The following is a 26,883-nucleotide window of genomic DNA, read 5'->3' on the forward strand; positions in this document are numbered from 1 at the left end:
GGATGGTAGACATTAACGTCTGGAAACAGCTGGAGACCAAACTGAAACCAAAAAGGCATCCTTGTGTTGCAGAATATGCTAATGTGAGTAGCCACACTACGTTTCCTAGTCTTTGGTTGTAGGGGAACATGTCGGTAGCCCTTGCGAAGATCTTGTTTTGTGATGACCTTGACCCACAGAATTGAGTGGTTAGTTTCTCCAAGACAAAAGACAGCCTCAGATAAATTCCAGTTTCAGCTGAACCGTTAAGATGGCAGATGGCAGACAGCATGTATAACATTGTATGACATTGTGTTGGCAAGCGGTTTGCTGATGTCAAAGTTATGAACAGAGTTCCCCATGGTGGCAGTGAGGTTATGACTTGGGCAAGCATAAGCTAAGGACAACAAACACAATTTAAATGATTGGTTAGGCAATTCCAGTCCACAAAGATACAGTGACGGGATTCTGAGGCTGGTACTCAACAGGTTTGTCACCCGCTGATAATGTTCGGGATGCTCTGGATTCTGTGGATGGCAGTGTGTCCCAGTTCCCACCATTATCCAACAACTTGACACAGCCATTGAAGTGGTGTTTCAACAGGCCACAGTCAAAAGCCTGATCGACTCTATACTAAAGACTTGTCACACTGAGGTAAAGGGTGGTCACCCCAGATATGGACTGGTAGTCTTATTCATGACCCCCACCTTATTAATTAACCATACATTTCTGTATTTTTTATCATGTGATATCAACGGATTAGGGCCTAATCATTTTATTTGAATTATCAGATTTGTTTTTATTTGAAGTGTAATTAAGTAGTTGTTTCATTACGCATTTGTCTATATATTTTTCTGTGTAATTGTAGTAATCTATTTTGCAAACTCATTCCAAAACCAACAGAAATGTCAACCTCTTCACAACATGAAAAGCGTGTCAGAAAAGTGTATTTTCCACAAAAACAAAACCCCATTCATTAGATTAAACTTGTTTTATTAAATTCACCTGTATCATGATTAAAAATGTAAACTGAATAATCAATTTTTGACACATTTTACATCATCACAGTAGTACAGTAGGTAGAATTGTATTAGTTTGTGAAAGGAATTACTGAAAACGGTGACACAACAAAATACGTTTTCTGTTTTAGAGCATTACTACACTTAGTTGGAGGACATGGTGCTGCTGATCCAGGAATTGTAGTTGCAGACCTTGGCATAGACACCAGGCTTGTTCCTCTGGGCACACCCGTAACCCCAGGACACAACACCCTGGAGCTGACCGTTGCACACCACAGGGCCACCGGAGTCTCCCTGAGAGAGAAGATTTGTTTCAGAGTGTCATTGTAAATTGAAAGAGGGTTCTTGGAAGTGATAGAATCATACTTTCATTAATGCAGTTAATGGATGACAGTGAGTGATCAAGCTCAGGATACCTGGCAAGAGTCCTTGCCTCCCTCCATGAAGCCAGCGCAGAACATGTTGGAAGTGATCTGTCCAGGGTAGGCGCTGTTGCAGCTGCTGGCGCTCAGGATGGGGAGATCCAAGCACCTCAGGGTGTCGGGCATGTTGGCTGGGGAAAGGCAGAAGATCATTATTCTCTCAAACTTGCTTCTGTATGCTTAGTGATTACCTTTTTTATCCACTCGATGAACTCTGAATATCATGTAAGTATTGAGGATGCCACTCACTGCTACTGCCAGAAAGGTTGCCCCAGCCAGAGACCATACAGCGAGTTCCAGAGCTGGCACAGCTGGAGGGGAGAGCCACGGTGCGCACGTAACTGTTCAGTTTTGCAGGCGTGCTCAGCTTGATCAGCATGATGTCGTTATCCAGGTTGCGGCTGTTGTACTTGGGGTGTGGGATGACCTTCTCGGAGTTAATGAACTGTTCCGTGCCCTCGTTGGTGGCAATGTTGTGCTCACCCAAACGCACCTGAATGCGGCTGGAAGGGAAGAGAAGTCTGGGTTTCTAATGTGCTTTGCCGAATACAGTTTCATGTCAAACATACTGTAGGTGGCTTTGGTAAATATTTTAAAAAATATATGTTTAATCAGATTTGATGATAACTTACGACTTGTAGCAGTGAGCAGCAGACACCACCCACAGGCTGGAGATCAGGGAACCACCACAAAAGTGATACCCAGACTGCAGAGATGCCTGGTAGGCCACGGAATTCTTTTGGCACACATACCCTCCGACAATCTTGTCGTCCTCATCAAGAAAAGGGGCGGCAACTGAAATAAGAAATATGTGTCATGACAAATGTCTTAAGTTCCCAAGATCTTCGAGAAGTGTGTACAGATTTTTCTCTAGACCCACACGTTGCTTTCAGCTGAAAAGACTGGTACTCACATGCCACTGTAAAGAGAGCAAGAAGAATGAAGACCTTCATTTTTTGCGTCCGTCTCTGCCTCAGTACAGAACCACTGTCAGAGCCCCCTTATAAACCCAATTTGTCCTCTGTCATTGGTCAGTCCCAAGGACATACATGTCTATTTGTATTTCTCTCAAACAGTAACTTGCGTGTGAACAGACATATGGCTAATATGGCCCTTAGTGTCAATGTTCAGCATATTTGATCAATTTTGGCTGTTAGTTACTGAATTTCTTCCTTTGGAATTTGATTGCTTGTATACACATCACATGATGTAAAATAGTTTTGTTACATTCTATCAGACTTTATACATTAGTTAGTATCGGTAGGTTGCTTAGTGAGATTATGATGGTTATGGGTTCCTTCTACCTTCCAGGTGCTGTGTGTTGTGTATGTTTGTGTGTGCATGCATGGCTCATTCAAAAAATGTATCAATACATTCTCATGTATTCTTGAGCATGTAATTTCCTTTAGGATCAATGAGATCAGGATGTTTAAGAAGTCTGAAGAAATATAATGTAATTGAGAAAGACATTATAGTTTAATGACAAACCTAAAATTTGTATGCGGTTGCTATGATTTATGAACAAATTACAGCAACATATTTTGTGTTTCCGTTCTGTTCTGTTTCAAAAAAATATATATATATTTAACACACAGACAGATGACATGGGCAGTATGGGCATTATCAACAAAAATAGTGAATAAACAAATGAAAGAAAAAAACAGAAGTCAAACTTGAAGAATATAACAAAACCAGAAAGGCAAGCCTAGTTTAGCCCACCCGCAATTAAAAAGGATTATCGCCTGCCTCGCCTGTCTTCTGGCGCCACCTGCGGTCTGTCTGTCTGCAGCACCAGACCCTGCCATGGCGGTCCTAGCATGGTCCCAGCTGCTCCCTGGTTGGCCACTTCCTGGCCAGCATCCATGTTCCGTGTTCCCATAAGCTGGGATCATATGGCAGGGTCCTGCTTAGGTGTCCCCTCCCCCCCTTTTGGTTTTGTCTTGTCCTTTTTTGGTCTTTCCTTCCTGTCTTCCCACAGTTAATCAGTTCCATCTCACCTGTGTTTCCAAGCATCTGTGTCCTATTGCCTAATTTTCCTGTGTATTTAGTTCTGTCCTTACCCACAGAGCTGTAAAGCTCTGGGAAACACCATGCCCAAGAGGGTTAAGGCAGTGCTGGAAAATAATGGTGGCCACACAAGATATTGACACTTTGCCCAATTTGGACATTTTCACTTAGGGGTTCTCACTTTTGTTGCTAGCGGTTTGGACATTGATGGCTGTGTGTTGAGTTATTTGAGGGGACAGCAAATGTACACTGTTATACAAGCTGTACACTCACTACTTGACATTGTAGCAAAGTGTCATTTCAGTGTTGTCACATGAAATATTTGCAAAAATGTGAGGGGTGTACTCACTTTTGTGAGATACTGTATGTACTGTATGTACCATACTGTATGTGAAGAAAACAGGAGTGAGCAGGCAAAACACATGTCTTATATTTCTTATGGAATTCACATACAAATGTAGGTCATAACAGAATGGCTCAATCATAAAACTAAACATTGCAACAAAGAAAAAAATGAACTGACCCCTGTTGCAAAGTCTGCATACACATAATTCTTAATACTGTGTATTGCCCCCTTTAGCATCAATCAATCAAATCAATCAAATGTATTTATAAAGCCCTTTTTACATCAGCAGTTGTCACAAAGTGCTTTTACAAAACACCCAGCCTTTAACCCCAAGGAGCAAACAACAGTAGTGTTGAATTTCAGTGGCTAGGAAAATCTCCCTAAGAAGGCAGAAATTTAGGAAGAAACCTAGAGAGGAACCAAGCTCAGAGGGGTGACCAGTCCTCTTCTGGCTGTGCCGGGTGAACATGTTAAGAGTACAAATTGTAATAATGAATAAATGCATGTGGGCTGAGTCCAGAGTCTATTTAAACCTAGTCCAGATCGGAAGCATGACCAGATGGACAGGGACAGGGACAACACTCCTTTGAGAAGATTACAATATATCTTACTAATATATTTTTTTGATGAAAGAATGCTGTTTTGGTGACCGCTTTGATATGACTGTTAAATGTGAGGTCTGAGTCTATCAGAACACCAAGATTACACACTTGATCCCTGGTTTTAAGGGCCCTAGAACACAATAATCATGGTTATTGTAGACAATTTTGGTTCATCCAAGTATTTATGTGCTCTATACAGTGACACAGAGTCTATTGAGCTGTTGTGTATCATCGGCATAGCTGTGGTAGTTAATGTTGTTGTTCTGTAGAATTTGGCCCAGAGGTAGCATATAGAGATTGAACAGAAGTGATCTGAGAACTGATGCTTTTGGAACTCCGCATGTCATAGCCACCCTATCAGATTCATGATTAACAATGGTAACCAAGTAACTCCGGCCATCTAGATAAGATCTGAACCAATCAAGGACTGTCCCGGAGAGTCCTACCCAATTTTCCAGCCTATCTATAAGTGTTCTATGATCTACAGTGTCAAATGCTGCACTGAGATCTAATGGAACCAGAACTGTTATTTTGTCAGAATCTGTATTCAGCCGTATATCATTTAAAACTATAATCAGGGCCGTTTCAGTACTGTGGTGAGGTTGGAAACCTGACTGAAATTTGTCTAAGAGACCGCTTGAGGTCACAAAATTGCTGAGTTGATTGAAGACAACCTTCTCAATGATCTTGGCTATAAAAGGGAGATTTGATACAGGTCTATAGTTGTTCATTATAGATGCATCCAGTGTTCTCTTTTTTAATAGGGGCTTAATGCTGTTTTTTACAGCTGTTTTTAGAGACATTGGGAAAATGCCTGATTGCAGAGAGCTATTAACTATTTGTTGTAGGTCCATTGTTATAGAGTTTAAAATGTTTTTTTAAAAAGTCTGATGACAGTGTGTCGAGACACCAAGTGGAAGCTTCAAGATGTCAAACTGTTTCTTGTAGGGATGTTTGATCAATTGTATTAAATTGTGACATAATGACCAAGTTATGTCTAGGTGGTCGTGGTGACGGTACAAAGTCCTTGTTAGACTGTGTAGTTCTGATGGTCCGTCTAATACCTATAATTTATTTACTAAAGAAACACGCACAATTCATTACATTTCACAGTGGACATGAATTGCCTGATGCACAAATAGGGTTTTGTTGTAAGAGCGTTTACAGGTCTCGTTGGACTATCCAGGGGCTCACTCCCTGATTGTTCCTTAAATTTTAGTGACATCATGCATCTGTTTTCTTGAGAGCTTTTTTTCTCCCTGCTGTTACTGTGTTCATAAGATAAGCATTTTCTTTTACAAACTGCAGCGATATTAGATGAGTGGGGTAATAACTCTGCACCCTCAGTTAACGTAGGATATCGGCTATATCACGTTTTTGTGTGGAAACTTGTGTTTCATTAACGTTTCACACCATCCATGTGGCCTTTATGGCCTACCAGAAGTGGGTAAAGTCCTGGGCTCCAGGAAGGGGGGGCAGACCCCCTGGGATGGCCTCTACCCACCTGTCCCGTTACAAGAAAGTACCCTGATCCTACGGGATTCCTTTGAGTGTTCAGACTGGTCTCACCTGTGGTCATTTCCCCAACTTTAGTATATTCGGTTTTGGGATAATCAAATGTTAAGAGCAAGCTAAATATACTTTGAAATGTATGGTTTTGAACCCAATTTGTAGTGGGGGTAGAGACCTGACGTCATCCCCCATTGTTCATAACTAGAACAATCTTAATGTCGATGCATGAAATATGCATGAAAGTTGTGACTTTGGTTTTGGCTGACCGCCACTATTTGGAATGAAATAGACAAGCATCATAGTTGGAGAAATTCCCCAAATTTTGGTACGAAGTACTTTGCCCATTGACTGTGACAATGCTAATTTTGGTTACGGTTCATATGCAAATTTGAGGGTTGTTTAAGACATATTTGTCGATGGGGTATAAGGTTTATAATTCCTTCACACGAGTGACCGTGTGGCTAATTTTGGTTTGTTTGTGGATGTTGTGTTTTTATAATTTTCAAATGTATTTTTGATGGATATTCAGTTTGCGACTCCTTACTGAATTAATAGTAGATTCATCCCTAATATCAATTTTCTTTTTTCATGTCTGTTCTGTGTGCTGCTTTCTCTCATGAGTCATTTTGTGACTTTATGACGTGAAAGCAAAGGGGGAATGTATGAAATGATTATCTATGATGAAAACAGTTGAACTGAGAGTTCAAAGTGAATTAAATAGGTATTTAAAGAGTTACATGAAGAATTGGATTGTTCTGTTTCCATAGTTAAAACAGAATTTGGGCATCTGTTATAATTGGCATCCCTTAGTTTCCATTGACAGTGTTTGTCTAATCTGGGTTTTTGGAAATAGTTTGCTTTTTAATGCGAAATCTAACATGGTTATGGTTGAGTAGAATACATCTTACCATTTTGATTTGATTTAGCTAAGAAAGAACATTTGTTGGGATGAATAGTGACTATGAGAATGTGACTGTTTTAGTGATATTTGATTCGAAATAATCATATTAATCTCATCCATTATGGAATAAGTGTGTAAAAAGATGCAGAGAGCACATTTAGTTATTCCCTACATGTTTACTATGTTTTGCTATGTTTTAATTGAAACTGAGAAAGTAATTCTGCATCAGACTTACTGGTGACATTATCAAAATTGGGTATTCTAATTTGGCTACAAAGGAATACTTTGTGTTCATTATTCTGGTTTTGACTTGAAGGAACCGGAAATGTCAATTCCATGTTTATTTACATATTCAATGACTCTTCACTTTTTTATATAGACATTTATACCTATGTACTTAATTTCTGTCCTAGTATGCAAAGATTGGAATATTAACGGTTAACAGATGTTTCTTTAAGGTGTGAATGCTGGGACAAAAAGGGTTGCTTGCTATTGCTTAGGTGGCTTGTTTCTCGCGATAACACCACTCTTGTCATATGAGATGGTCCCTGAACAGTTTGGAATGTGTCCCTAATTGATAAGGAGTCTATTCTTCAAGACTAGGGTTCGTTATCCTTAGGTCAGTAAACCATCCCCCCCTACTCCAGGGTGAGCTCTGGGGAGATAGGGCATAAAGGGGGGGGGGGGGGTGGCTCATGATTTATGATGTGTCTTTGATGTGCTAGAATAAATAAGAGGATTGGAGAAATTCACACTGAGTTTCCTCACACTGAGTTTCATCACACTGAGAAATTAGGTAAAATAACAGTTATTTTATTTGAGCTTCAAGATGTTATGAAATGTTTTGATTGGCAATAAGATATTTAATCATTTATGTGAAACAAAAGTGAATTTGATTGTAGTTCTGAGTCAAAACAATCCGATTAAATTATATATCAATTGAGATCTGGTTAGATAATGAACTAAGAATTTATGAACTACTCTTTGAGAGTGATTCAACGTAAGCAAACTATCTTAATTGATGATGAGAAATTGGAACAGTAATAGGAAATTGTGTTCTTCTGTTCTTGTAGTTTTGTTATTGGATGGTTATTGAATTTAAACCAACTATCCATCCATCCATCCATCTTCTTCCGCTTATCCGGGGCCGGGTCGCGGGGGCAGCAGTCTAAGCCAACTATAGAAGAGTGAAATTGTTATTTTGCTACACTAGCAGAGCAGAAGCACCAGAAATGTTAGTGTTTCCTCTATACTAATACTGTTTACAACTTTTCTAATCATTTAAGGCAACGGAAAAAGAAATATATTGGAAATTCAGGTATACAAGCTTAAATGTTAGGTAGGACTGTGTTCTAATGCATTAATAATAAGGAACAAGCTAATGTAATGGACATATTTCTGATGGTGTACTGTGCAGTTGCGACTAATCTTCTCAAGGAAAATTCACGGACAGGTACAGGACACTTGAAAGCGATTCAGCGATAAGGGACTGGCTGGAGTCAGAAACTGAGTTCGGCCTAAAGGACAATTGTGAGGTGGGCTGAGATAAGATGGATCTTACACACACACACCTGGTTTCTGACAGTTGGACTGATTCTAGTCCTGATGATTCTGCCATGAGATGAAGAAGGCAACCTCCACCGACGGGGAGAGGCGAAGGAAAGCTCCGGTTCTGAACAACGTTTACTGGGGCGCGGAAGACCAACTGCATGACATCATGCCACGCTGGTTGGGTCCATACCAGGTACATCTCATCTGCTATCAAGGTAGCTGAGAGAGGAACCTGGGGTCGACGCCACACGCTACAGGAGGGCTTCAGTGTTTAAAGGTTACGCACAGTGAATTGAAGTCACAGAGGGAAAAGTGAGTTGTTCTCCCCACTGTACATCTGACTTTTACATTCTGTTACACTGGTCTGCCAAGAAATGGTTCGTAACTGACTGTCTGATGTGTGGAGGAGCAGAACATTTGTGATGACTGGAAATGCATCTTATTGGAAGTATTGAGTCCCCATGTTTAGATAAGAAAAGGAATGTCGTTTGTGCAGTTGTAAAGGAAGTATGAGGTGCTGAGGTAAATGTGAATCTTTAGCAGGATGGGGGTAGATGCAGAAACATGGGTCTTAGGACAGGATAGAGGAAGACACACAACAGAGGATAAGGAACATAAGTTGTTTTTATGGTACGACCATGCAGATTCTTATCTCCACCCATTCCTCTATAAGTATTCAATGTACTCCCAAATGCTTTAGAGATTATTCACCATTACTTGGTAACCTGTGTACTCTCTCTATTTGCAAATAAACTGTTAATTGTGCTAAGAGAATTTTGTCTCTGTACTTACTCCTTTAAGAGTGTCTATCGATGGAATTACTATCACACCTGTATTTGTCCTGAGGTTACCTGTAGGGTTTTTCTTTGTATCCCGAACAATTCTTCGGGCAGTTTTGGCTGAAATCTTTCTTGGTCTAACTGACCATGGCTTGGTATCAAGAGAGACCCACATTTTCCACTTCTTAATAAATGATTCAACAGGAATCATTGGTATTTGCAAGGCTTTTTTTTTTTTTTCATGATCAGTCATATTTTCAAAATCAATGCCAAAATGTTTTGCCAGGGTATGCAAACATATGAGCACAACTGTATATTAGGATGTGCTTTCAGAAGTCTGATGATCACATCGGAAAGCGCATCTTGAAAAAAAAACATTGAGAACCTCTCTTTCCAAAATCCTTTGTGTTCATTCATCCTATCCCTAGCCAGCATGTCTCTGTCACAAATTGTGGGTGTGTAAGAAGGTTTTCTTGCCAAATGCACCAAACAACACAGTGTCATCCTGCACAATGACATTGCACCCGAGAACTACATAGTGAGAATTAAGAAGAAAAATATTAAAGCAAAACTATAGCCAAACTAAAAACAAATCAATAATATACATAACACTGTACACTAGCAGCAGTTTAAAGAGCACTGTAAACTATCAGCATTCTGGGTAGCTGCAATGAACATGATAAATATGGCAAGTATGTCAATAATATAAATAACAATGTAAACTAGCAGCAACTTTAAAAACAGTAGGAAGGGGAGTATGAACAGTATGGTAGAAGTATGAATTATTATAGATACATATGAAGATAATATGCTTATGAATGGTACATGCAAAGGAATATTCTAATGCCCATTAAATGTACCTGAAAGGACATCATGTGAGGTGTGAGGGTATCTAATGCATAAAAGATGAGGCAAAAACAAAAGTAACAAAACAACACCGAACAGTGATTCGTAGATTTAATAACGAGAAACAGCACCACACGGTCAAACAGACAAGGACACGGTGAAAAAGGTGAAAATGAAAAACCCATATATCATAATGACTAACTCAAAACAGGTGTGTGTGTGTGATGGGTGCGCTGATGCCATCTGCTCCAGCCAGCAGTTAGTACACCGGTGAGTTAGAGTGCTGGAGAGGAAGAGATCATGCAGCGCCACTTGGAGCAGCTGTCACACATCAGAGCATCTGGAAAATTCCTATGATCATGGATCAGTGTTGCTGGTTGAGGAGCCTTTTGGCCTGAGGGAAAAAACCTGTAAGTCTGGAAGTGATGCTCCAGACGGCAGCAGTGTGAACAGACCATAGCTTGGGTGGCTGTGATCTTTGATGGTGTTCTGTGCTTTGCACAGGCATTGTGTATGGTAGATGCCTTGCATGAAGGAGGGATGGCAGCTGATGATGCTCTCCGCAGACTTTACCACCCTCTGGAGGGATGCTTTCAATGGTGCATCTGTAGAAGTTGGTAAGAGTTTTTACAGACACGCCAAATTTCTTGAGTCTCATCAGGAAGTACAGGCATTTTTGGGCATTTTTCACTGCTGAGTTGGGGTCATCTTTGATCTTCTGATGACCAAGTGAGGTCGTCTGATGAACACACCAAGAAACTTGAATTTGGAGACTCTCCACTTCAGCTCCATCGATGTGCATGGGGACATGACGCCCCCCTCGACACTTCCTGAAGTCCATTATCATCTCCTTTGTCTTGCAGATGTTGAGAGAGAGGTTGTTGTCCTGGCACCATGTAACCAGGTTCAGAAACACAGGTGAGATTGATAGAACGGATTTAACTGAGGGCTGACAGGAAGGAAAGACTAAATAAGGACAAGACAAAACCAAAATAAAGACTGTAATGATCTGGTAGGCTGGGATCGTTGCAAGGTGCCTTATTATCCACTCGCCCTAACCAGACATAACCACCTACCTCCTTTTCCTTCCTCTTTGAATTACGTTGGTCTACAATAGTAGTTGGAAATAAGACCTCAGGTCTTGTGAAAAGATAGGGCAGCAAAATTCTTTTTTGAACTACCAGAAATTCAGATTTAATCCCATCAATTACAACAGCCTGGGTTGTTTTCCTAAAGTAATTTGAAATTATTAGCAGGTTTTTGGCAATGTAATTTCCAACCAATGTAGTAAATGTAAGTGTATTATGCCCAGGTATAAAACATGATTGATTCAGTATTTCTTTTAAAGAATGCAACTTAACATTTCCCAATAAACAGCTCTGGAAAATATTAAGAGACCACTGCATCTTTTTCTTTCCTTTCCAAAAAAGCTGAAAAGAAAAGTTTTGAATGAAAAAACAGAAGCATTCAATTTGCAGTGGTCTCTTAATTTTACCCTTTCTGTTCCTCACTCCAAACCTTCCTTTCCAACATTTCTGGAAAGGAAAGAAAAATGTGCAGTGGTCTCTTAATTCTTTCCAGAGCTGTATATTAAATATTAGTATTTCCACATGAGCCAAGTAAGTCCACTATAGTGAATGATCAAAGAACACCATTAACGATAAAGAAAAAAAACGGCAGTCCCAAAGATCACAAACATGTAGATGTGTCGAAGAGTACTAGACTGCTCAAAAAACCTGCCACTGTGACACTATAGTCTAGTTCTTGGATTTTCTTAGATTATGTAAAAAATTTGCTAGGCCTAGGAATGTCATTCAGCATTCAGCCTGCCTGCAACCTACCCGCCCTTTAGCCAAACAATATTTGATGACCCTAAACCCATCTGTACCATGGACATAAACGCGGGGACTGGGGGTTATGATATGAGTCAACCAGCACATCACTACTAGGCAGGTAGCCAAGTTATTTTCATGCAACGTACTCACATGCCTGTATTGCAGTAGTATTCTTCTGTGCAACATCAGACACACTCATGAATAACAATTCCCATTGATTCTTAATGTCTGTATTTCAGTGACCATCCCATTGAGGATGGTTACAACAAAATTGTTGTATGTTCCGAGTGCTAAAAGAGCTCTATTTGCTTTACTTTGTTATATCCAAATGCAAATAAAATAATACTACTTGAGTGTGGGGTGTGGCCAATTGAAATTCAAGAATGTACAACTCAGTTCACGGCTGACCCCAACCTGACTTTTAACGTGTATAGAAAAATAGTTTCATTAAACAGCTAAACCTGTTGGTACTCATACATTATCTATATTATCTGTTCCTCTCCACATGCCAAACTGCACTGTTAGCAGGAAGTAATTTCCTAGAAACAAATTACATTAGAACATAGATAGAGAAAGCATTCCCATAGTTTCCATAGCATCTGTGAGCACACATGCATCACCATAAGCCAACTTTATTGTGAATTTGTATATTTCTATTTTCAGCATCGGTGGATCCCTCCAGATGACTTGACTTACCCTTAACAGGGTCATTTTGATGGAAGAGCCAATGAATTTGGAAATCCAATCCAGTTGACTATAATCACAATGTGGAGGCACTCACTTGCGATGCCCATGCAGAAAAAGCCCTTTGACTTACATAGGCCTCTATCTATCTCCGTGCATGAGAATGGCCATCTGTCAGTGGAAATACAAGGATAACTGCAAATGCAAGAAACCTGAGTTCATTAATGGAACATTTACACAAATGTAGCTAGTGCGTAAAAATATGTACACACATTCCTCTACAGATATTATTTATGATTTTAAATGATGTAGAACAGATTGACAATACACATAAACCTATACTAGGAGCATTCAAATGGCTAGTTAGGTGCTATTAAGAAAGTTATATTGAAGAGATTTCAGCTATACAACCTCAACATCTATTGAAGGATTGTCATCATTCTGGTGGCTGATGAATATACAGGTGCTGGTCATATAATTAAAAAGTTGATTTATTTCAGTAATTCCATTCAGAAAGTAAAATTTGTATAATGTACACATTCATTCCACACAGACTGATATATTTCAAGTGTTTATTTCTTAATTTGGATGATTTTTACTGACATCTAATGAAAACCCCAAATTCAGTATCTCAGAAAATTTTAATATTGTGAAAAGGTTCAATATTGAAGACACCTGGTGCCACACTCTAATCAGCTAATTAACTCAAAACACCTGCAAAGGCCTTTAAATGGTCTCTCAGTCTAGTTCTGTAGGCAACACAATCATGGGGAACACTGCTGACGTGACAGCTGTCCAAAAGACGACCATTGACACCTTACACAAGGAGGGCAAGACACAAAAGGTAATTGCTAAAGAGGCTGGCTGTTTAAAGAGATCTGTGTCCAAGCACATTAATAGAGAGGCGGAGGGAAGAACAAAATGTGGTAGAAAAAAGTGTACAAGCAATAGGGATAACCTCACCCTGGTGAGGATTGTGAAACAAAACCCATTCAAAAAGTGCTCAGTGCTTCAAGAACCACCACGCACAGACATATGCAAGACATGGGTTTCAGCAGTCGCATTCCTTGTGTCAAGCCACTCTTGAACAAGACACAGCGTCAGAAGCGTCTCGCCTGGGCTACAGACAAAAAGGACTGGACTGCTGCTGAGTGGTCAAAAGTTATGTTCTCTGATGAAAGTAAATTTAGCATTTCCTTTGGAAATCAAGGTCCCAAAGTCTGGAGGAAGAGAGGAGATGCACAGAATCCACGTTGCTTGAAGTCCAGTGTAAAGTTTCCACAGTCAGTGATGGTTTGGGGTGCCATGTCATCTGCTGGTGTTGGTCCACTGTGTTTTCTGAGGTCCAAGGTCAACGCAGCCGTCTACCAGGAAGTTTTAGAGCACTTCATGCTTCCTGCTGCTGACCAACTTTATGGAGATGCAGATTTCATTTTCCAACAGGACTTGGCACCTGCACACAGTGCCAAAGCTACCAGTACCTGGTTTAAGGACCATGTTATCCCTGTTCTTAATTGGCCAGCAAACTCGCCTGACCTTAACCCTATAGAAAATCTATGGGGTATGGTGAAGAGGAAGATGCGATACGCCAGACCCAACAATGCAGAAGAGCTGAAGGCCACTATCAGAGCAACCTGCGCTCTCATAACACCTGAGCAGTGCCACAGACTAATCGACTCCATGCCACGCCGCATTGCTGCAGTAATTCAGGCAAAAGGAGCCCCAACTAAGTATTGAGTGCTGTACATGCTCATACTTTTCATGTTCGTACTTTTCAGTTGGTCAACATTTCTAAAAATTTTTTTTTGCATTGGTCTTAAGTAATATTCAAATTTTCAGAGATACTGAATTTGGGATTTTCATTAGTTGTCAGTTATAATCATCACAATTAAAATAAATAAACATTTGAAATATATCAGTCTGTGTGCAATGAATGAATATAATATACAAGTTTCACTTTTTGAATGGAATTACTGACATAAATCAACTTTTTGATGATATTCTAATTTTATCACCAGCACCTGTATTAGGTGAAACGTAAAATGGTAAATAACTAACACATTCCTGTTTGATTTATACATTTAGGAAGAATCCTAAATTGAAACACTAAACAATCTCCCCTCCCCTCAATAAACAATCTCAATATTGGTAAAAGAAATCTGAAGGAGGCACATTGGAAAAATAACTACAGTATTTATGCAAGACGTACCCATTCATTCAGCACTGTGTAAGGCTAAACAGTATGTACATATACACTCACCTAAAGGATTATTAGGAACACCATACTAATACTGTGTTTGACCCCCTTTCACCTTCAGAACTGCCTTAATTCTATGTGGCATTGATTCAACAAGGTGCTGAAAGCATTCTTTAGAAATGTTGGCCCATATTGATAAGATAGCATCTTGCAGTTGGTGGAGATTTGTGGGATGCACATCCAGGGCACGAAGCTCCCATTCCACCACATCCCAAAGATGCTCTATTGGGTTGAGATCTGGTGACTGTGGGGGCCATTTCAGTCCAGTGAACTCATTGTCATGTTCAAGAAACCAATTTGAAATGATTCGAGCTTTGTGACATGGTGCATTATCCTGCTGGAAGTAGCCATCAGACGATGGGTACATGGTGGTCATAAAGGGATGGACATGGTCAGAAACAATGCTCAGGTAGGCCGTGGCATTTAAACGATGCCCAATTGGCACTAAGGGGCCTAAAGTGTGCCAAGAAAACATCCCCCACACCATTACACCACCACCACCAGCCTGCACAGTGGTAACAAGGCATGATGGATTTCAGGAGTTCAGGAGATTGTCTTGACCAGGACCACACCCCTAAATGCATTGAAGCAACTGCCATGTGATTGGTTGATTAGATAATTGCATTAATGAGAAATTTAACAGGTGTTCCTAAAAATCCTTTAGGTGAGTGTAGTTTTCTTGGTTAAGGGGGACAACCAGGGTAGACAGCAATTGTACCCGCACAGCTGGACAGTTATCCAGAGAGCATGCTACCAACCTAAAGAGGCTGACAAGATTTGGTATGGGCCCTCAGATCCTCAAACAGGTCGATAGTTGCACTCTATCTCCATCACAGTTAGCAGTTCCACAGAATCCTCTTAGACAGCCTTGTTGTGATAACATCCTGGATAACATCCTTTCATTGACACCCTTTTGTTCTCGAAAGTGACTCACACAGGCAGGTTCAGTCAACGGTTTTTCTGTTGTCCCACCTCTATGAACTTGTTTACATTAAAAGAGAGAGAGAACAAAATGCTAGATAGCATTATCTTAGTATGCGTTAATCATTTCCATAGTATTTGAATTTACACTGACGTTCGAGATGTACCATGCAGAATTTTGCCCACCAGCCGGGATGAACTAGGAGTAAAAAATGGCCCTGAACTTTGATCCAGACCAGCCCACCAGAACTGGCCCCTGTGTACTCCACCACAGCTGCCCAGCTAATCCACGTATGTACAAACACGACCAGCCTCTAATACAACCACCTAGCAGCATCACAACCATAGATCATTACTGCAGTACTACTTTAAAAAGGCTGCAGAACACACAAACGCTGTTAGAACACTTTTTCAGAACACACACTGAATTTGGCATGATTGAATGACATCACAGCACCTGAAGTCTAGAGTAACAAAGAGATGCTATAATATCCACAATATTGGATATTATAGCATCACTGAGACATGGAACTGTCTAAATATTCACTGAGACATAGAACTGTCTAATTGCTGCTCAGGGTCAGCTGGCTGGCTTCCCTCTGTCAAAGTACTACTGGACATTAATATTACAAACAGGAAAGAGACACGCAGGTCATAGATTCTCTCTGCACTAATTCTTCCTACCCGTCCACTCAGTAGCATTAGAAGGGGTTTACCTTTGTTCCCCCCTTCTACACTATTACAAAAGATTGCATGCTGTCATTGATGGCAATACACCGTATTAAGAACTAAGGGTATGCAGACCTTTGAACAGGGGTCAGTTAATTTTTTCTTTGTTGCCACGTTTTGTTTTATGATTGTGCCATTCTGTTATGACCTACAGTTGAATGTGAATCCCATAAGAAATAAAAGACGTGTTTTGCCTGCTCACTCGTGTTTTCTTTACAAATGGTACATATAATAACAATTCTCCAAGGGTATGCAGACTTTTGAGCACAACTGTATGTCCTGAGTTGTGTCAATCTAGACAGAGAACATTCCAGATTGCTCAATTTCGCTTGACATGGTCTCTTGGATAATGCACTGAATTGTATGAATGACAATATTGACAGTATTTTTTCAGAGGCGTGTGATTAGAGAACATCTGCCTCTTGCCCCAGCCTGATAAGTAAGTTCATGCTTTTCTCAATTAATTCAGTGAGATGTTCTTTCAAGTGGACGTCATACTTTTTCAGCAGTATTATCATCTCCAAGAAATTACCGTGCTGTCCTCTAATGTATATGCAGCCTCAGACTGCATGCCCCTGTAACTGAGCCCTCTCTTGCCAATTACTTTCACTCTTTCTACGAGACGTTCCAGCACCTGCCTTATCCTGCACACCTGCTCTCTGTGGGCAGACCCCTGACTGCCATTGAGCAGACTTTGAATGTCTGCTTTGGAGGACCTTAAAAAGTATGCCTCAGTTTTACTTCTGTTCATGTCGCTCTTCTCATGCTTTTTTACCCTTTAGTGAACATGTTTCCAGTCCGTCATTCCACTCATAAAAATACTGCTGTCTATAGGCATCGCAAAGGCCATACAAATGTAATAGTATAATGCATGGCATTATTAATTGTATGACAGCCATTACCGATTGGTGCAGTCTTTATAAAAAAAAAAACCTCTGTACCAGTGTCTTGATTCCTGCATAGGGTGGAAACAAAATAATATTAGTAGGTCTTCTGCCTTGGGTCTCTTGAAATAATCAAAAGTTGGTCTGGCAAACTGGACTGGACTGGGCCTGTCATCAACTTCAATGCTCTCTTCCACTGAAACTGGGCCTGTCATCAACTTCAATGCTCTCTTCCACTGAAACTGGACTGGGCCTGTCATCAACTTCAATGCTCTCTTCCACTGAAACTGGACTGGGCCTGTCATCAACTTCAATGCTCTCTTCCACTGAAACTGGACTGGGCCTGTCATCAACCTCAATGCTCTCTTCCACTGAAACTGGACTGGGCTAGTCATCAACCCCAAAGATGCGACCTTCACTGTTGGGTCGAGATATTTACCTCTTGCCTTTGAAGTTACTATTAAACACTCCTTTAAGATACTCCTCTATTCTTGTTCCTCATGCATTACACATGACAACTGGGCCTGTCATCAACATCAATGCTCACTTCCAATGAAACTGGACTGGACCTATCATCAACCTGGATATGAATGAAATTATTTATAAATTAACTAATAAAGGCGCAATTTTGAAAAACTACAAAAACATAGCAGCAGAGCAACTATTTCATATCAAGTGAATGATTGGCTACAAAACAAATGTTTTTGTGTGGCTTTACTTGCCCGTTCACTCCAAAGTGTTGGCATGATGAGTTTCAATGCATTGTCTAGTAAGACATGAAGTGGTATGAACCTTGTGGATGAGCATCATAGCTAGCAAATCACTGTAGCCATATTCTCCTTCACAAAATATGAATTTGTGAGTGAAAGCATTTGATTGGTTTTACAATATGTATACTATTTGCAACCAATGTCTGTATAGACATGAAATAAAATTTGCTAATAAACGTTTCTAAATGTCTAATGCAAGGCTAAAACAATCAGAATCAAATTAAAAGTAAAATTACATTACAGTAAATCACTGATGCTCAAGTGATTGCCATTTCCCACAAAATGCGAAATGTGAACACCCAGCTACTGCACTGTACAACTCTACCTCAATTGTCTCTTTCTGGTACATTTACACAGCAGTAGCTGACCAATAGTATTTGCATTTCACTCATCTGATATAACATGTTGTATTTGTAACAGTGAAGCACGTCTATCACTTCGGCTGCACTATCTTTGGCTTCGCTGTCCTCTCCGTCTACTCTTTTACCCGCGAACCGGTCTGTTGCATCTTCCACTTCGATGTTAGCGTCACTGGCACTGGTACTACTACTACTACCGAATAAGTCGGTTTGTTTTTTACAGTTACTTGCATTTGAGTGAATACTTTTGAGTTTTTTGTCTCTTAACTATCCAGCACCACCTGTTTTTTACTCTGCTTTTCCAATTTCTATTGTAGCTTGTTTCGAGCTGTCAGTGTCACTGCTGTGTGTGTGAGCAAGACAAGGGGCTTAGGGCTGCTTAGACGTTCATTTGGAATAGACCAATGGGTCTGGGGGAATGGGGAGTTGGCCCGCATATTTTACACTTTATTTTTATAGAGACAATGGGGAAAGACATAGAGTTTTTGCTAAAAGACTACTGGCCAAATTCAACCATTGCTGCTGTATTACATGTGCACTAGAAACCACATCTTTATGAGGAAGGTACCTTTGAGAGGTCCTAAAATTCCACATCAAATTGCTCAACAATCATTATAAACTTAGTAAAAAGTTTAAATTAAGGGCATAGAAGGGCAATCACTTATCAACAGTGCTGTGAAAATGAATTTGTTGGCATCTGTTTGGTTGTCAGCGTCTGTTTGGTAGTTGCATTTTTGTATTATTTTCCCTGATTTTGGTCAGATATTTTTGTGGGTTATAGTAATACATCAAGGGAGTCCAAGAGAACAAAATGACAACAAATGTAGGTGTGTCAGGTCCTGGTTGGGGGCCTCTATGCATCTCTATGTACCTGGGGGCCACAGTCAGGACCTGATCAGAGAGGTGCCTTTGGGGAACTCTGTGGGACTGTTTTCTGTTTTCCCCAATTAGAGACAGCTGTGTCTTGTTGTCTCTAATTAGGGACCCTATTTAGGTTGTTCTCTTTGCCTTTCAGTTTGTTGGTCATTATTTTGAGTTAGCTGTCTGTGTTGCTGCTCTTCAGTTCCGGTTTGTAGCGCTCCTTTTATTGCTTTGTTTGTTTTCTTGAGAGAAGCATTAAACTGATGTTTACAGCTCTGTGCCTCGTGTCCAGCTTATGCCAAAACGTGATAGAATGACCAACCCCACCAGGACCAAGCAGAGCTGGACTATGGGGGAACTCCTCTGAGACAAGGAGCAGGTCTCTGAGGAGGAGTATCTCTGTGGTCTAGCCCTGGATCCAGGGTGACAACGACGCCGGTGGGCAGCACATCAGCGTCCCAACGCACAAGCCCAGGAGACCCCCCCATATTTTTTTTTTGGGGGGGGGGGGGGCGGGGCTATGGGTGCCGGAGGGGCGTGAAGCAGAGCCTCTCCCATCCCTCTTGTTGGGGCTCGATGAGGAGCCCCTGCAGCCCTAGGGGCAGGAGCACCTGGAGGAGGATGATGAGGTGCTCCTGTCTCCCAACTCGTGGGAGCTCTTTGATGAGACCCTGCAGAACGAGGACCAGGGTAAGGAGGAGGAAGGAGGCACACTTCGGCCCTCATCCATGGAGTATCGACGGCCACCAGAGGGCTTCTACTCTGGAGGAGCAAGCCTGTTGGTGGAGGGCGTGGCTGGCACTGAAGCCTTCCAGGAGGACTAAGAGGCCTTGGAGCGTTGCAGGGAAATGTGGAGGGAACGGTGAAGGCCTCGGTTTCCAGACGCGTCAGCAGGTGAGCCGGTTCCCTGCCCTGAGCCCCCAGCGCCATTCCCATGTCCGGTACCCCCAGTGCCCGTCCCCCGCACCAGAGCCTCCAGTGCCACCCTTGGAGGGGTGTGACGACGAGCCGCCACTGCCTCTGGAGTAGCGGGCTGATGAGCTCCTCCCGTTGCCACCTCCCATCTCTGTTCCGGCGCCCCGTCCTGCTTTGGGGGGCGGAGGCTCCCCCCGCTCTCCCGTTCCAGCGCTACGTCCCGCTTTCCCGGCTGTTGAGACCTACCGCATACTTCTAGTCTTTAGTTTTTCTATATATATTGTGAATCACATTTTTTTTTTTACATATTGTGTAAATGTTATTTTAATTAAGCAAAGTTGTTGTTAGAGGTTTTCATATAAACAATCATAAGTGTGACAACAAACAGATGAGGGAGGGTTTTCACTGTAAAAAGGACACACCAAGATGCAAATTCTATAGGAACTCTTTCATAATGGACAATAACTGGAAGATAACTTGGTTAGCTTGTTATTTATATAATTTCCGTGATTGAAATAAGGCAAGGAAAGTCCAATTAAAGTTGTTACATAAAATACAGGGGTTTGGGCAAAATAAGAAAACATCACATGGAAAAGGACTATAAATTAATAGTAACCAAATCACAAACGAAGCTGCAAAGATCACAATAGGTTGACTGCTAATTAATTCAAAGTCTAGATTTTGTAGTGAATGTTTAGATTTCTATAGGAAAGGTTGTACCCAGAAGTGTGCATTTTCCCAAAAATGACCTACATGTTTATAAAGGAATCTTCGTTTTTAACATATTCCCTTAAATTACACAAAAACAAAAAAGCATGCCCACTTTGAAGTATTTACTATCCACACTTTGATAGACGAATATTTTCATATATTATCTATGATTATTAGCACTGTCTGCATGATCTGTTCTTGAAATTCGAAATGGTCTATGCATATTCACGAGGCTTGCATATAATCTCACTCTCCGTCGGGGTAGTTATCACGAATAGCCAACACTGAATATTCTAAAAGTGATTTAAAAAAAAAAGTATCTAACAATTCAACATGCATTTAAGCCTGCTGTTCTGCTTTGGAATAAAAAAAATCCTATTGTTAGAGCGAAGACTAGGATATCCATCGTTCCGCATACCCCTCCCCGTTTTCGATCCGTTGTCGTTCGGTACAGCACCTCAGCATGGTAAAATAGAAGTTTTTTTTTACTGTGAAATAGTGACGTCGATACTAAGCGACGATCTTCGGTTTGTGTACAATTGCAAGCTTGTTTCAAGGGTTACCTTTAGGACAACTGCATTAAATGTGTTTTAGTTGTGTCTTACATATCTCGTGTGGAACTCTTGAGGTCAGTAAAAATTATATTTGGTCCCACAAAGTGTTTTATCATTTTCGAGATCAAAGGTAGCTAGCTAACTTGAAGCGCAGTGCACTGCATGAATAGAGCTCTCGTAGTATGTGGAATGCGCAACCATTGCGGATGTGGTGCAGAAAAATGCGCATCGCTGCGACAAACTCAATGCTACATTTATTCACTGTTGTATAATAGATGTTAAGTATCACGATCGAGTTGAAGCCGATGTTGTGAATGATTTGATATTTGTATTGTAACTATTTGGTGACATGTAATATTATATTTCTCTTGTAGACTTCCTTCTATTTTACTGATGTTGCTGGCGGCCGCTTGATGTATGGTCGGTTGGTAAAAATCCTCTCAAGTTTAGCTGCACTTTTGCTTATGTTGATGCATACTATCATAGGTGTTTTTTGGCCAATATAAAGGAATTAAATGCTAGTTTTTAGAGAGTACATGTCTTGACCAGATTTTACAGTTGATGAACGTCTGCTCCAGGCTTTATGCCACCAGATATGCACCTGGTCTTTTATACAAACAAATGGATATAACAGTTTTGATCCAAGTATGCCTTTGGACAAGATGCTCGCCTAGCTCTCCTATTTGTTTATGTTCCGCTTAATTGTAGTCTATGAACATGTGCCTTATTGCAGCCCCAACTGTCAGACTAGTTTGCTTTTAGGAAGATATTGTTCAAGTCTCCCACAATGGTGCAGTACGACCAGCCATCTATCGATGTGTGAATGGAACAGCCGTCCAGTCAGTTGGTCGATCTGTAAACCAGGCCTGACTCATGACTGAGTACTACGAAGAGGGGGGGCTGCTGTATGAGCATTCGCCTCCCATGCACATCAAAGTGGAGTCTCCAGAGGGACACTTTGGGGGGGGCGTCTCAGAGGATGGCTTTCCCAGAGAGGATGAGGATTCTGAGGGTAGCTGTGACCACAGCAGTGGGCTTCCAGGAGATCTCCCCTTCAATGTTGTGGTGGTGCATCCTAACATCATGACCCCTGGCATGTCCTCAGGTGACCTACTGTCTATTGAACAGAGTAAGCATTGTTAACAAACATTTACATGTCTTTTGTTTACTATTAATACTTAAAAAGGTGCTCGGTATGTGTAATAACAATGTATTTGTTGCATACACAGTTTAGCTGATGTTGTCATGAGTACAGTGAAATGCTTAGTGAAATAGCCTAGAAGGTCAAACAAATAAATAAAATATTGACAAATGTAACATTGTTCTCACTTGCATTTCTAAATTTTTACCTCATACAACTCACAGTAAACTTTGATTGACCTCTTTTCTTGTCTTTATTTAGACAGAAGTATGTCCTCTTCATTGGCAGCAGGGGGTGGGGGCAAAAGGAAGAGTCGTTTCAGTGGTGCAGAGTTGGAGGTGCTGGTGTCTGAGGTGACACAGTGTGAGGGAGAGCTCTTCGGTCCAGCTGGGAGGCTCAGGCGCAGGGAGAGGGAGAGGATATGGGCAGGAATCCTGGAGCGTGTCAACGCCGTGTCCAGAGTGCCTCGCACACTCCGTGAGGTCAAGAAGCGCTGGGACGACTTGAAGAGACGCAATGGGGGCAGGCTGGCAGATGCCAGGCACCGTACTTGTTACCTGCCATCCAGCAGGGGGGCTTCCATGCTGGGAAGATCAGCTCAAACAAACCCCAGGCTACACCAGGCCAGACAGAAGCAAAGCACTAGAGGGAAGGCCAGTTTCACATGCTTCACTGATACTGAACCAGGTAAATCTGATAATTAATAATAAGGTTTAACTTTGGATTCAAGTCAGGAATCAAGCATGATATATTCATACAGTTTCTTGTCTGGGTAAAGCTTGGTAATAATCATAGAAGTGAAAGCTAGACAGTAAGGGAGTTATAAAAAAAATAAAAAAAGAAGATGGATAGAGGATTTTAAACATATTTTAATAAAACATAGAATATAACAGAACTTCAGTGCAGCTCTTTGGACCTTATTAAAGACAGATTGAGGTTAACACCACTGATAGAGATAATGCATATTCATTGCTTTTTTAACTTCTGCTTTTCTGCTGTCTACTGCAGTGGGTGGAGGTGAAGGGTCGGAGAGGGATGGCTTTGAAAAGGAGGAGGATAATTGTGAGCGGGAAGGGGATGTGGGGGATGCAGAATGCGAGGGGGCAGAGAGCAGCATGGAGGAAAAGCTGGGTTTAGGATTGGGACTGGGAATAGGACCTCCCCCTACCTCGGAACGCTGGCTTCCTCCCTCTCCTCTCTACAGTGCCCCTTTCCTCAACGGGACCCCCCAGCCTAGTCCCCAGCCCTCACTTGGGGCCCAGCAGGGACCCCTGGAGGCCCCTCCTCGTGGTTCGTGGCTGGAGGATGAGCTCCGTGGCGTTGGGGAGGCAGCTTTGCAGCTAGGGGATCGAGTGGAACAGAGTCTTCGGGAGTTTGGCGAGGGATTCAGACGGGATATGAGAACCCTTGTGGCCTCTCAAGATGCACTGGCAACCAGCCTCCAGCAAAACAACATCCTCTTGCAAAGGCTGCTGGGAGTCTTAGAGGCGCAGCAGCAACAAGAACCACCACCACCACAGCAACAACCACATCATCTCCAACAACCAGTACAGCAGCGACAACAGTCAATACCACAGCAACCGTTACCACAGCAACCACCCCCTCAACAACCAATACAGCAGCTGCAACATCAGCAACTACCACAGCAACTGCAGCAGCCACAACACCCCGAGGGTCCAAGTAATCAACCCAGTTTAGCAGCCGTCTCTGTACCACCGCCTCCAGATATTCTTGACGGTACCACCCGTCCTGATCCACCCGCAGTCATTAATGGAACCGTCCAAAGGCCAAAGCCAGGGAGAACTGTTGATCATAGACGAAGACGGCGGCGTTAAATAAAGAGCAGAACAAGCTTTGGTTTATGTACATTATTTATTTTCCCCTGTACAATTCGTTTTGAAATAATTGTATCCATCCAGTTTTAACCAAAGCTAAAAAGTGATGTTTCTTTATCACATTCGTAATTATGGGTTGCTTTATTTAGCAGTGCTTGCTCTGACCATTACCTAACAACCTACTTTAATTAAACAAAACGCAGTAGGCTAATTGAAACTTCAGTCCTCATCCACATCGATTAGCATAATGCATTGTTTGGAAATTGTTGCAATTGAACTGAGGTTTATGTGTTGTACAATCTTGTAGATAGACAGTTAGCATTACATTGACAGCAAGCACATTGAAGTCTGGTTAAGAGTCTGCAGCCATGGATATATACACAACCGTTCAAAAGTTTTGGTCACTTAGAAGTGTCCTTGTTTTCCATTAAAAAAAACATGAAATTAGTTTGAATAGGAAATACAGCAAAATGAATAGGAGATATAATCATTGACATGGTTAGAAAATAATTATTTTTAATTGAAATTATTGTCCTTCAAAGTTTGTTTTCAATAAATAATCCTCCATTTGCAGCAATTATAGCCTTGCAGACCTTTGCCATTCTAGTTATCAGTTTGTTGAGGTAATCAACAAACTGAGTGATTTCAACCCATGCCTCCTGAAGCACCTCCCACAAGTTTGATTAGCTTGATGGGCACTTCTTATGGTCAAGCTGCTCCCACAACAGCTGAATAAGCTTGAGATCCGGTGACTGTGTTTACCGCTCCATTAGAGACAGAATATCAGCTGACTGCTTCTTCCCTAAATAGTTCTTGCATAGTTTGGAGCTGTGCTTTGGGTAATTGTCCAGTTGTAGGAGAAAATTGGCTCCAATCAAGCATTGTTTACGGTAAAGCTTGGTGTTGCGAAATTAAGTGAAAGGCTTCCTTCTTCAAGACTCCTTTTACCCTGTACAAATATCCCACTTCACCATCACCAAAGTACCCCCAGACCATCACACTGCCTCCACCATGCTTGGTGGAGGAGCGTCAAGCACTCCTCCCACAACTTTTCAATTGGTCTGCGTCTCACAAATGTTCTTTGTGATCCAAACACTTCAAACTTAGATTTGTCAGTCCTAAACACTTTCCCATTCTTCTTCTGTCAAGTGTCTGTGTTCTTCAGAGATATGGCTGTTTTTTGCAACTCTGTCTAGAAGGCCAGCATTCTGGAGTTGCCTCTTCACTGTTGATGTTGAGACTGCTGTTTGGCGGGTAATATGAAATGTAGCTGCCAGTTGACGACTGGTGAGGCATTTGTTTCTCAAACTAGACACTCTAATGTATTTGTCCTCTTGCTCAGTTGTGCACCGGGACCTTCCACTCCTCTTTCTATTCTGGTTAAAGCCAGTTTGTGATGTTCTGTAAAGCTTTAATCAGCACAAATGTTTTCAGCTGTGCTAACAATTGCAAAAGGGTTTTCTAATGTTCAATTAGCCTTTTAATCTTGGATTAGCAAACACAATGTGCCATTGGAACATGGGAGTGATCGTTGCTGATAATGGGCCTCTGTACGCCTATGTAGAAATTCTATTGAAAATCAGCCATTTCCAGCTACAATAGTAATTTACAACATGAACAATGTCTACACTGTTAGGGTTCAATTTGATGTTAATGGACAAACATTTTGCTTTTCTTTAAAAACTAGGATATTTCTAAGTGACCCTAAACCTTTGAATGGTTACACACACAATGTTTCTATTATAAGAAAGTAATAGTGAATTACCAGTGAAATGTAATATAACAATATATATGATTGCTCTAAGTTTTATGACACATATTGAACATGCATTTTGTGGTTGAGAACATATACATGCAAATCCTTTTTTTTTATATATATATAATAGAGAAAATAATAAACCTGTGCTGATAAATCATAGTTGTGCTATGGAAATGTTTTCCTACATAGCACTTACAGTTGCATTGGTATACATTTTGCTGCAGGTTTTCATAATTTTTTCATGTTTTAATTAATTTATAAAGCATTTATTTACAAGTAAGGTGTACATATGTGCATTATTATCTTGCATGTAGTGTCTGTGTAGACAATAAAATGCAAGAGACTAAACGAATCAGGCTTTTGTGTGGCGTTTTGCACAATTTCTATACCTTGTTAAGGTCCTAACTGTTCTGCAGACTGTATTGATTATTACAAAGGCAAACCATAACTAGTTGGAAATCACAGCTCTTCTGTTGCTCCATATTCAGACTAGTTCTGAAGGTGCAATACATCTTATCTAATTTGACTCAAACACATCGTAAGAACCCAGCAAACATGTTACGTAACCAACATGTGACATTACCTTCTTACAAAGTGGCTACGTTGTCCGAAGGTAATTGCATGACCGAATCTTCCTCACTTGCTCAGGACGTCGCAGAAACTTAATTAAATGACGTACTGACCATGTAAAAACTTACGTACCA

General features: G+C 41.1%; 2 protein-coding genes across 4 annotated transcripts; one reads left to right on the plus strand and one right to left on the minus strand.

Annotated features, from left to right (window-relative positions):
- Positions 1-951: 951 nt before the first annotated feature.
- Positions 952-2,410, minus strand: LOC105024303 (trypsin-3). Its single transcript, XM_010894165.3, has 5 exons — positions 2,334-2,410; positions 2,053-2,215; positions 1,670-1,923; positions 1,415-1,551; positions 952-1,292 (listed from the first exon to the last, which is right to left on the minus strand). Exons 1-5 carry the CDS (start codon positions 2,371-2,373, stop codon positions 1,143-1,145), a joined length of 744 nt encoding a protein of 247 aa, XP_010892467.1. The 5' UTR covers positions 2,374-2,410; the 3' UTR covers positions 952-1,142.
- Positions 2,411-19,789: 17,379 nt separating this feature from the next.
- si:ch211-261d7.3 (myb-related transcription factor, partner of profilin) lies at positions 19,790-24,797 on the plus strand. 3 transcript variants are annotated; one of them, XM_029115697.2, is made up of 4 exons: positions 19,791-21,518; positions 21,819-22,573; positions 22,847-23,272; positions 23,594-24,797. In XM_029115697.2, the coding sequence occupies exons 2-4, from the start codon at positions 22,318-22,320 to the stop codon at positions 24,418-24,420; spliced, it is 1,509 nt and encodes a 502-aa protein (XP_028971530.1). In that variant the 5' UTR covers positions 19,791-21,518; positions 21,819-22,317; the 3' UTR covers positions 24,421-24,797. The 3 variants fall into 3 exon arrangements, with proteins under 3 accessions (XP_028971531.1, XP_028971530.1, XP_028971529.1); XM_029115698.2 differs by having other exon boundaries at positions 19,790-22,549; XM_029115696.2 differs by having other exon boundaries at positions 19,791-22,573.
- The last annotated feature ends 2,086 nt before the right edge of the window (positions 24,798-26,883 follow it).

The sequence above is a fragment of the Esox lucius genome, chromosome 20 (assembly GCF_011004845.1).
Source record: "Esox lucius isolate fEsoLuc1 chromosome 20, fEsoLuc1.pri, whole genome shotgun sequence".
Taxonomy (NCBI): domain Eukaryota; kingdom Metazoa; phylum Chordata; class Actinopteri; order Esociformes; family Esocidae; genus Esox; species Esox lucius.

What these genes read in the sequence shown, in the direction of transcription:
- LOC105024303 (XM_010894165.3), bottom strand. Translation starts at nt 2,373, where the DNA reads ATGAAGGTCTTCATTCTTCTTGCTCTCTTTACAGTGGCAT. An exon ending in TGCTCTCTTTACAGTGGCAT is followed by an intron (nt 2,216 to 2,333) that starts GTGAGTACCAGT and finishes TTCTTATTTCAG; the next exon opens with TTGCCGCCCCTTTTCTTGAT. An exon ending in GCTGCTCACTGCTACAAGTC is followed by an intron (nt 1,924 to 2,052) that starts GTAAGTTATCAT and finishes CTTCCCTTCCAG; the next exon opens with CCGCATTCAGGTGCGTTTGG.
- si:ch211-261d7.3 (XM_029115696.2), top strand. Translation starts at nt 22,318, where the DNA reads ATGACTGAGTACTACGAAGAGGGGGGGCTGCTGTATGAGCATTCGCCT. An exon ending in CCTACTGTCTATTGAACAGA is followed by an intron (nt 22,574 to 22,846) that starts GTAAGCATTGTT and finishes GTCTTTATTTAG; the next exon opens with ACAGAAGTATGTCCTCTTCA. An exon ending in CTTCACTGATACTGAACCAG is followed by an intron (nt 23,273 to 23,593) that starts GTAAATCTGATA and finishes TGTCTACTGCAG; the next exon opens with TGGGTGGAGGTGAAGGGTCG.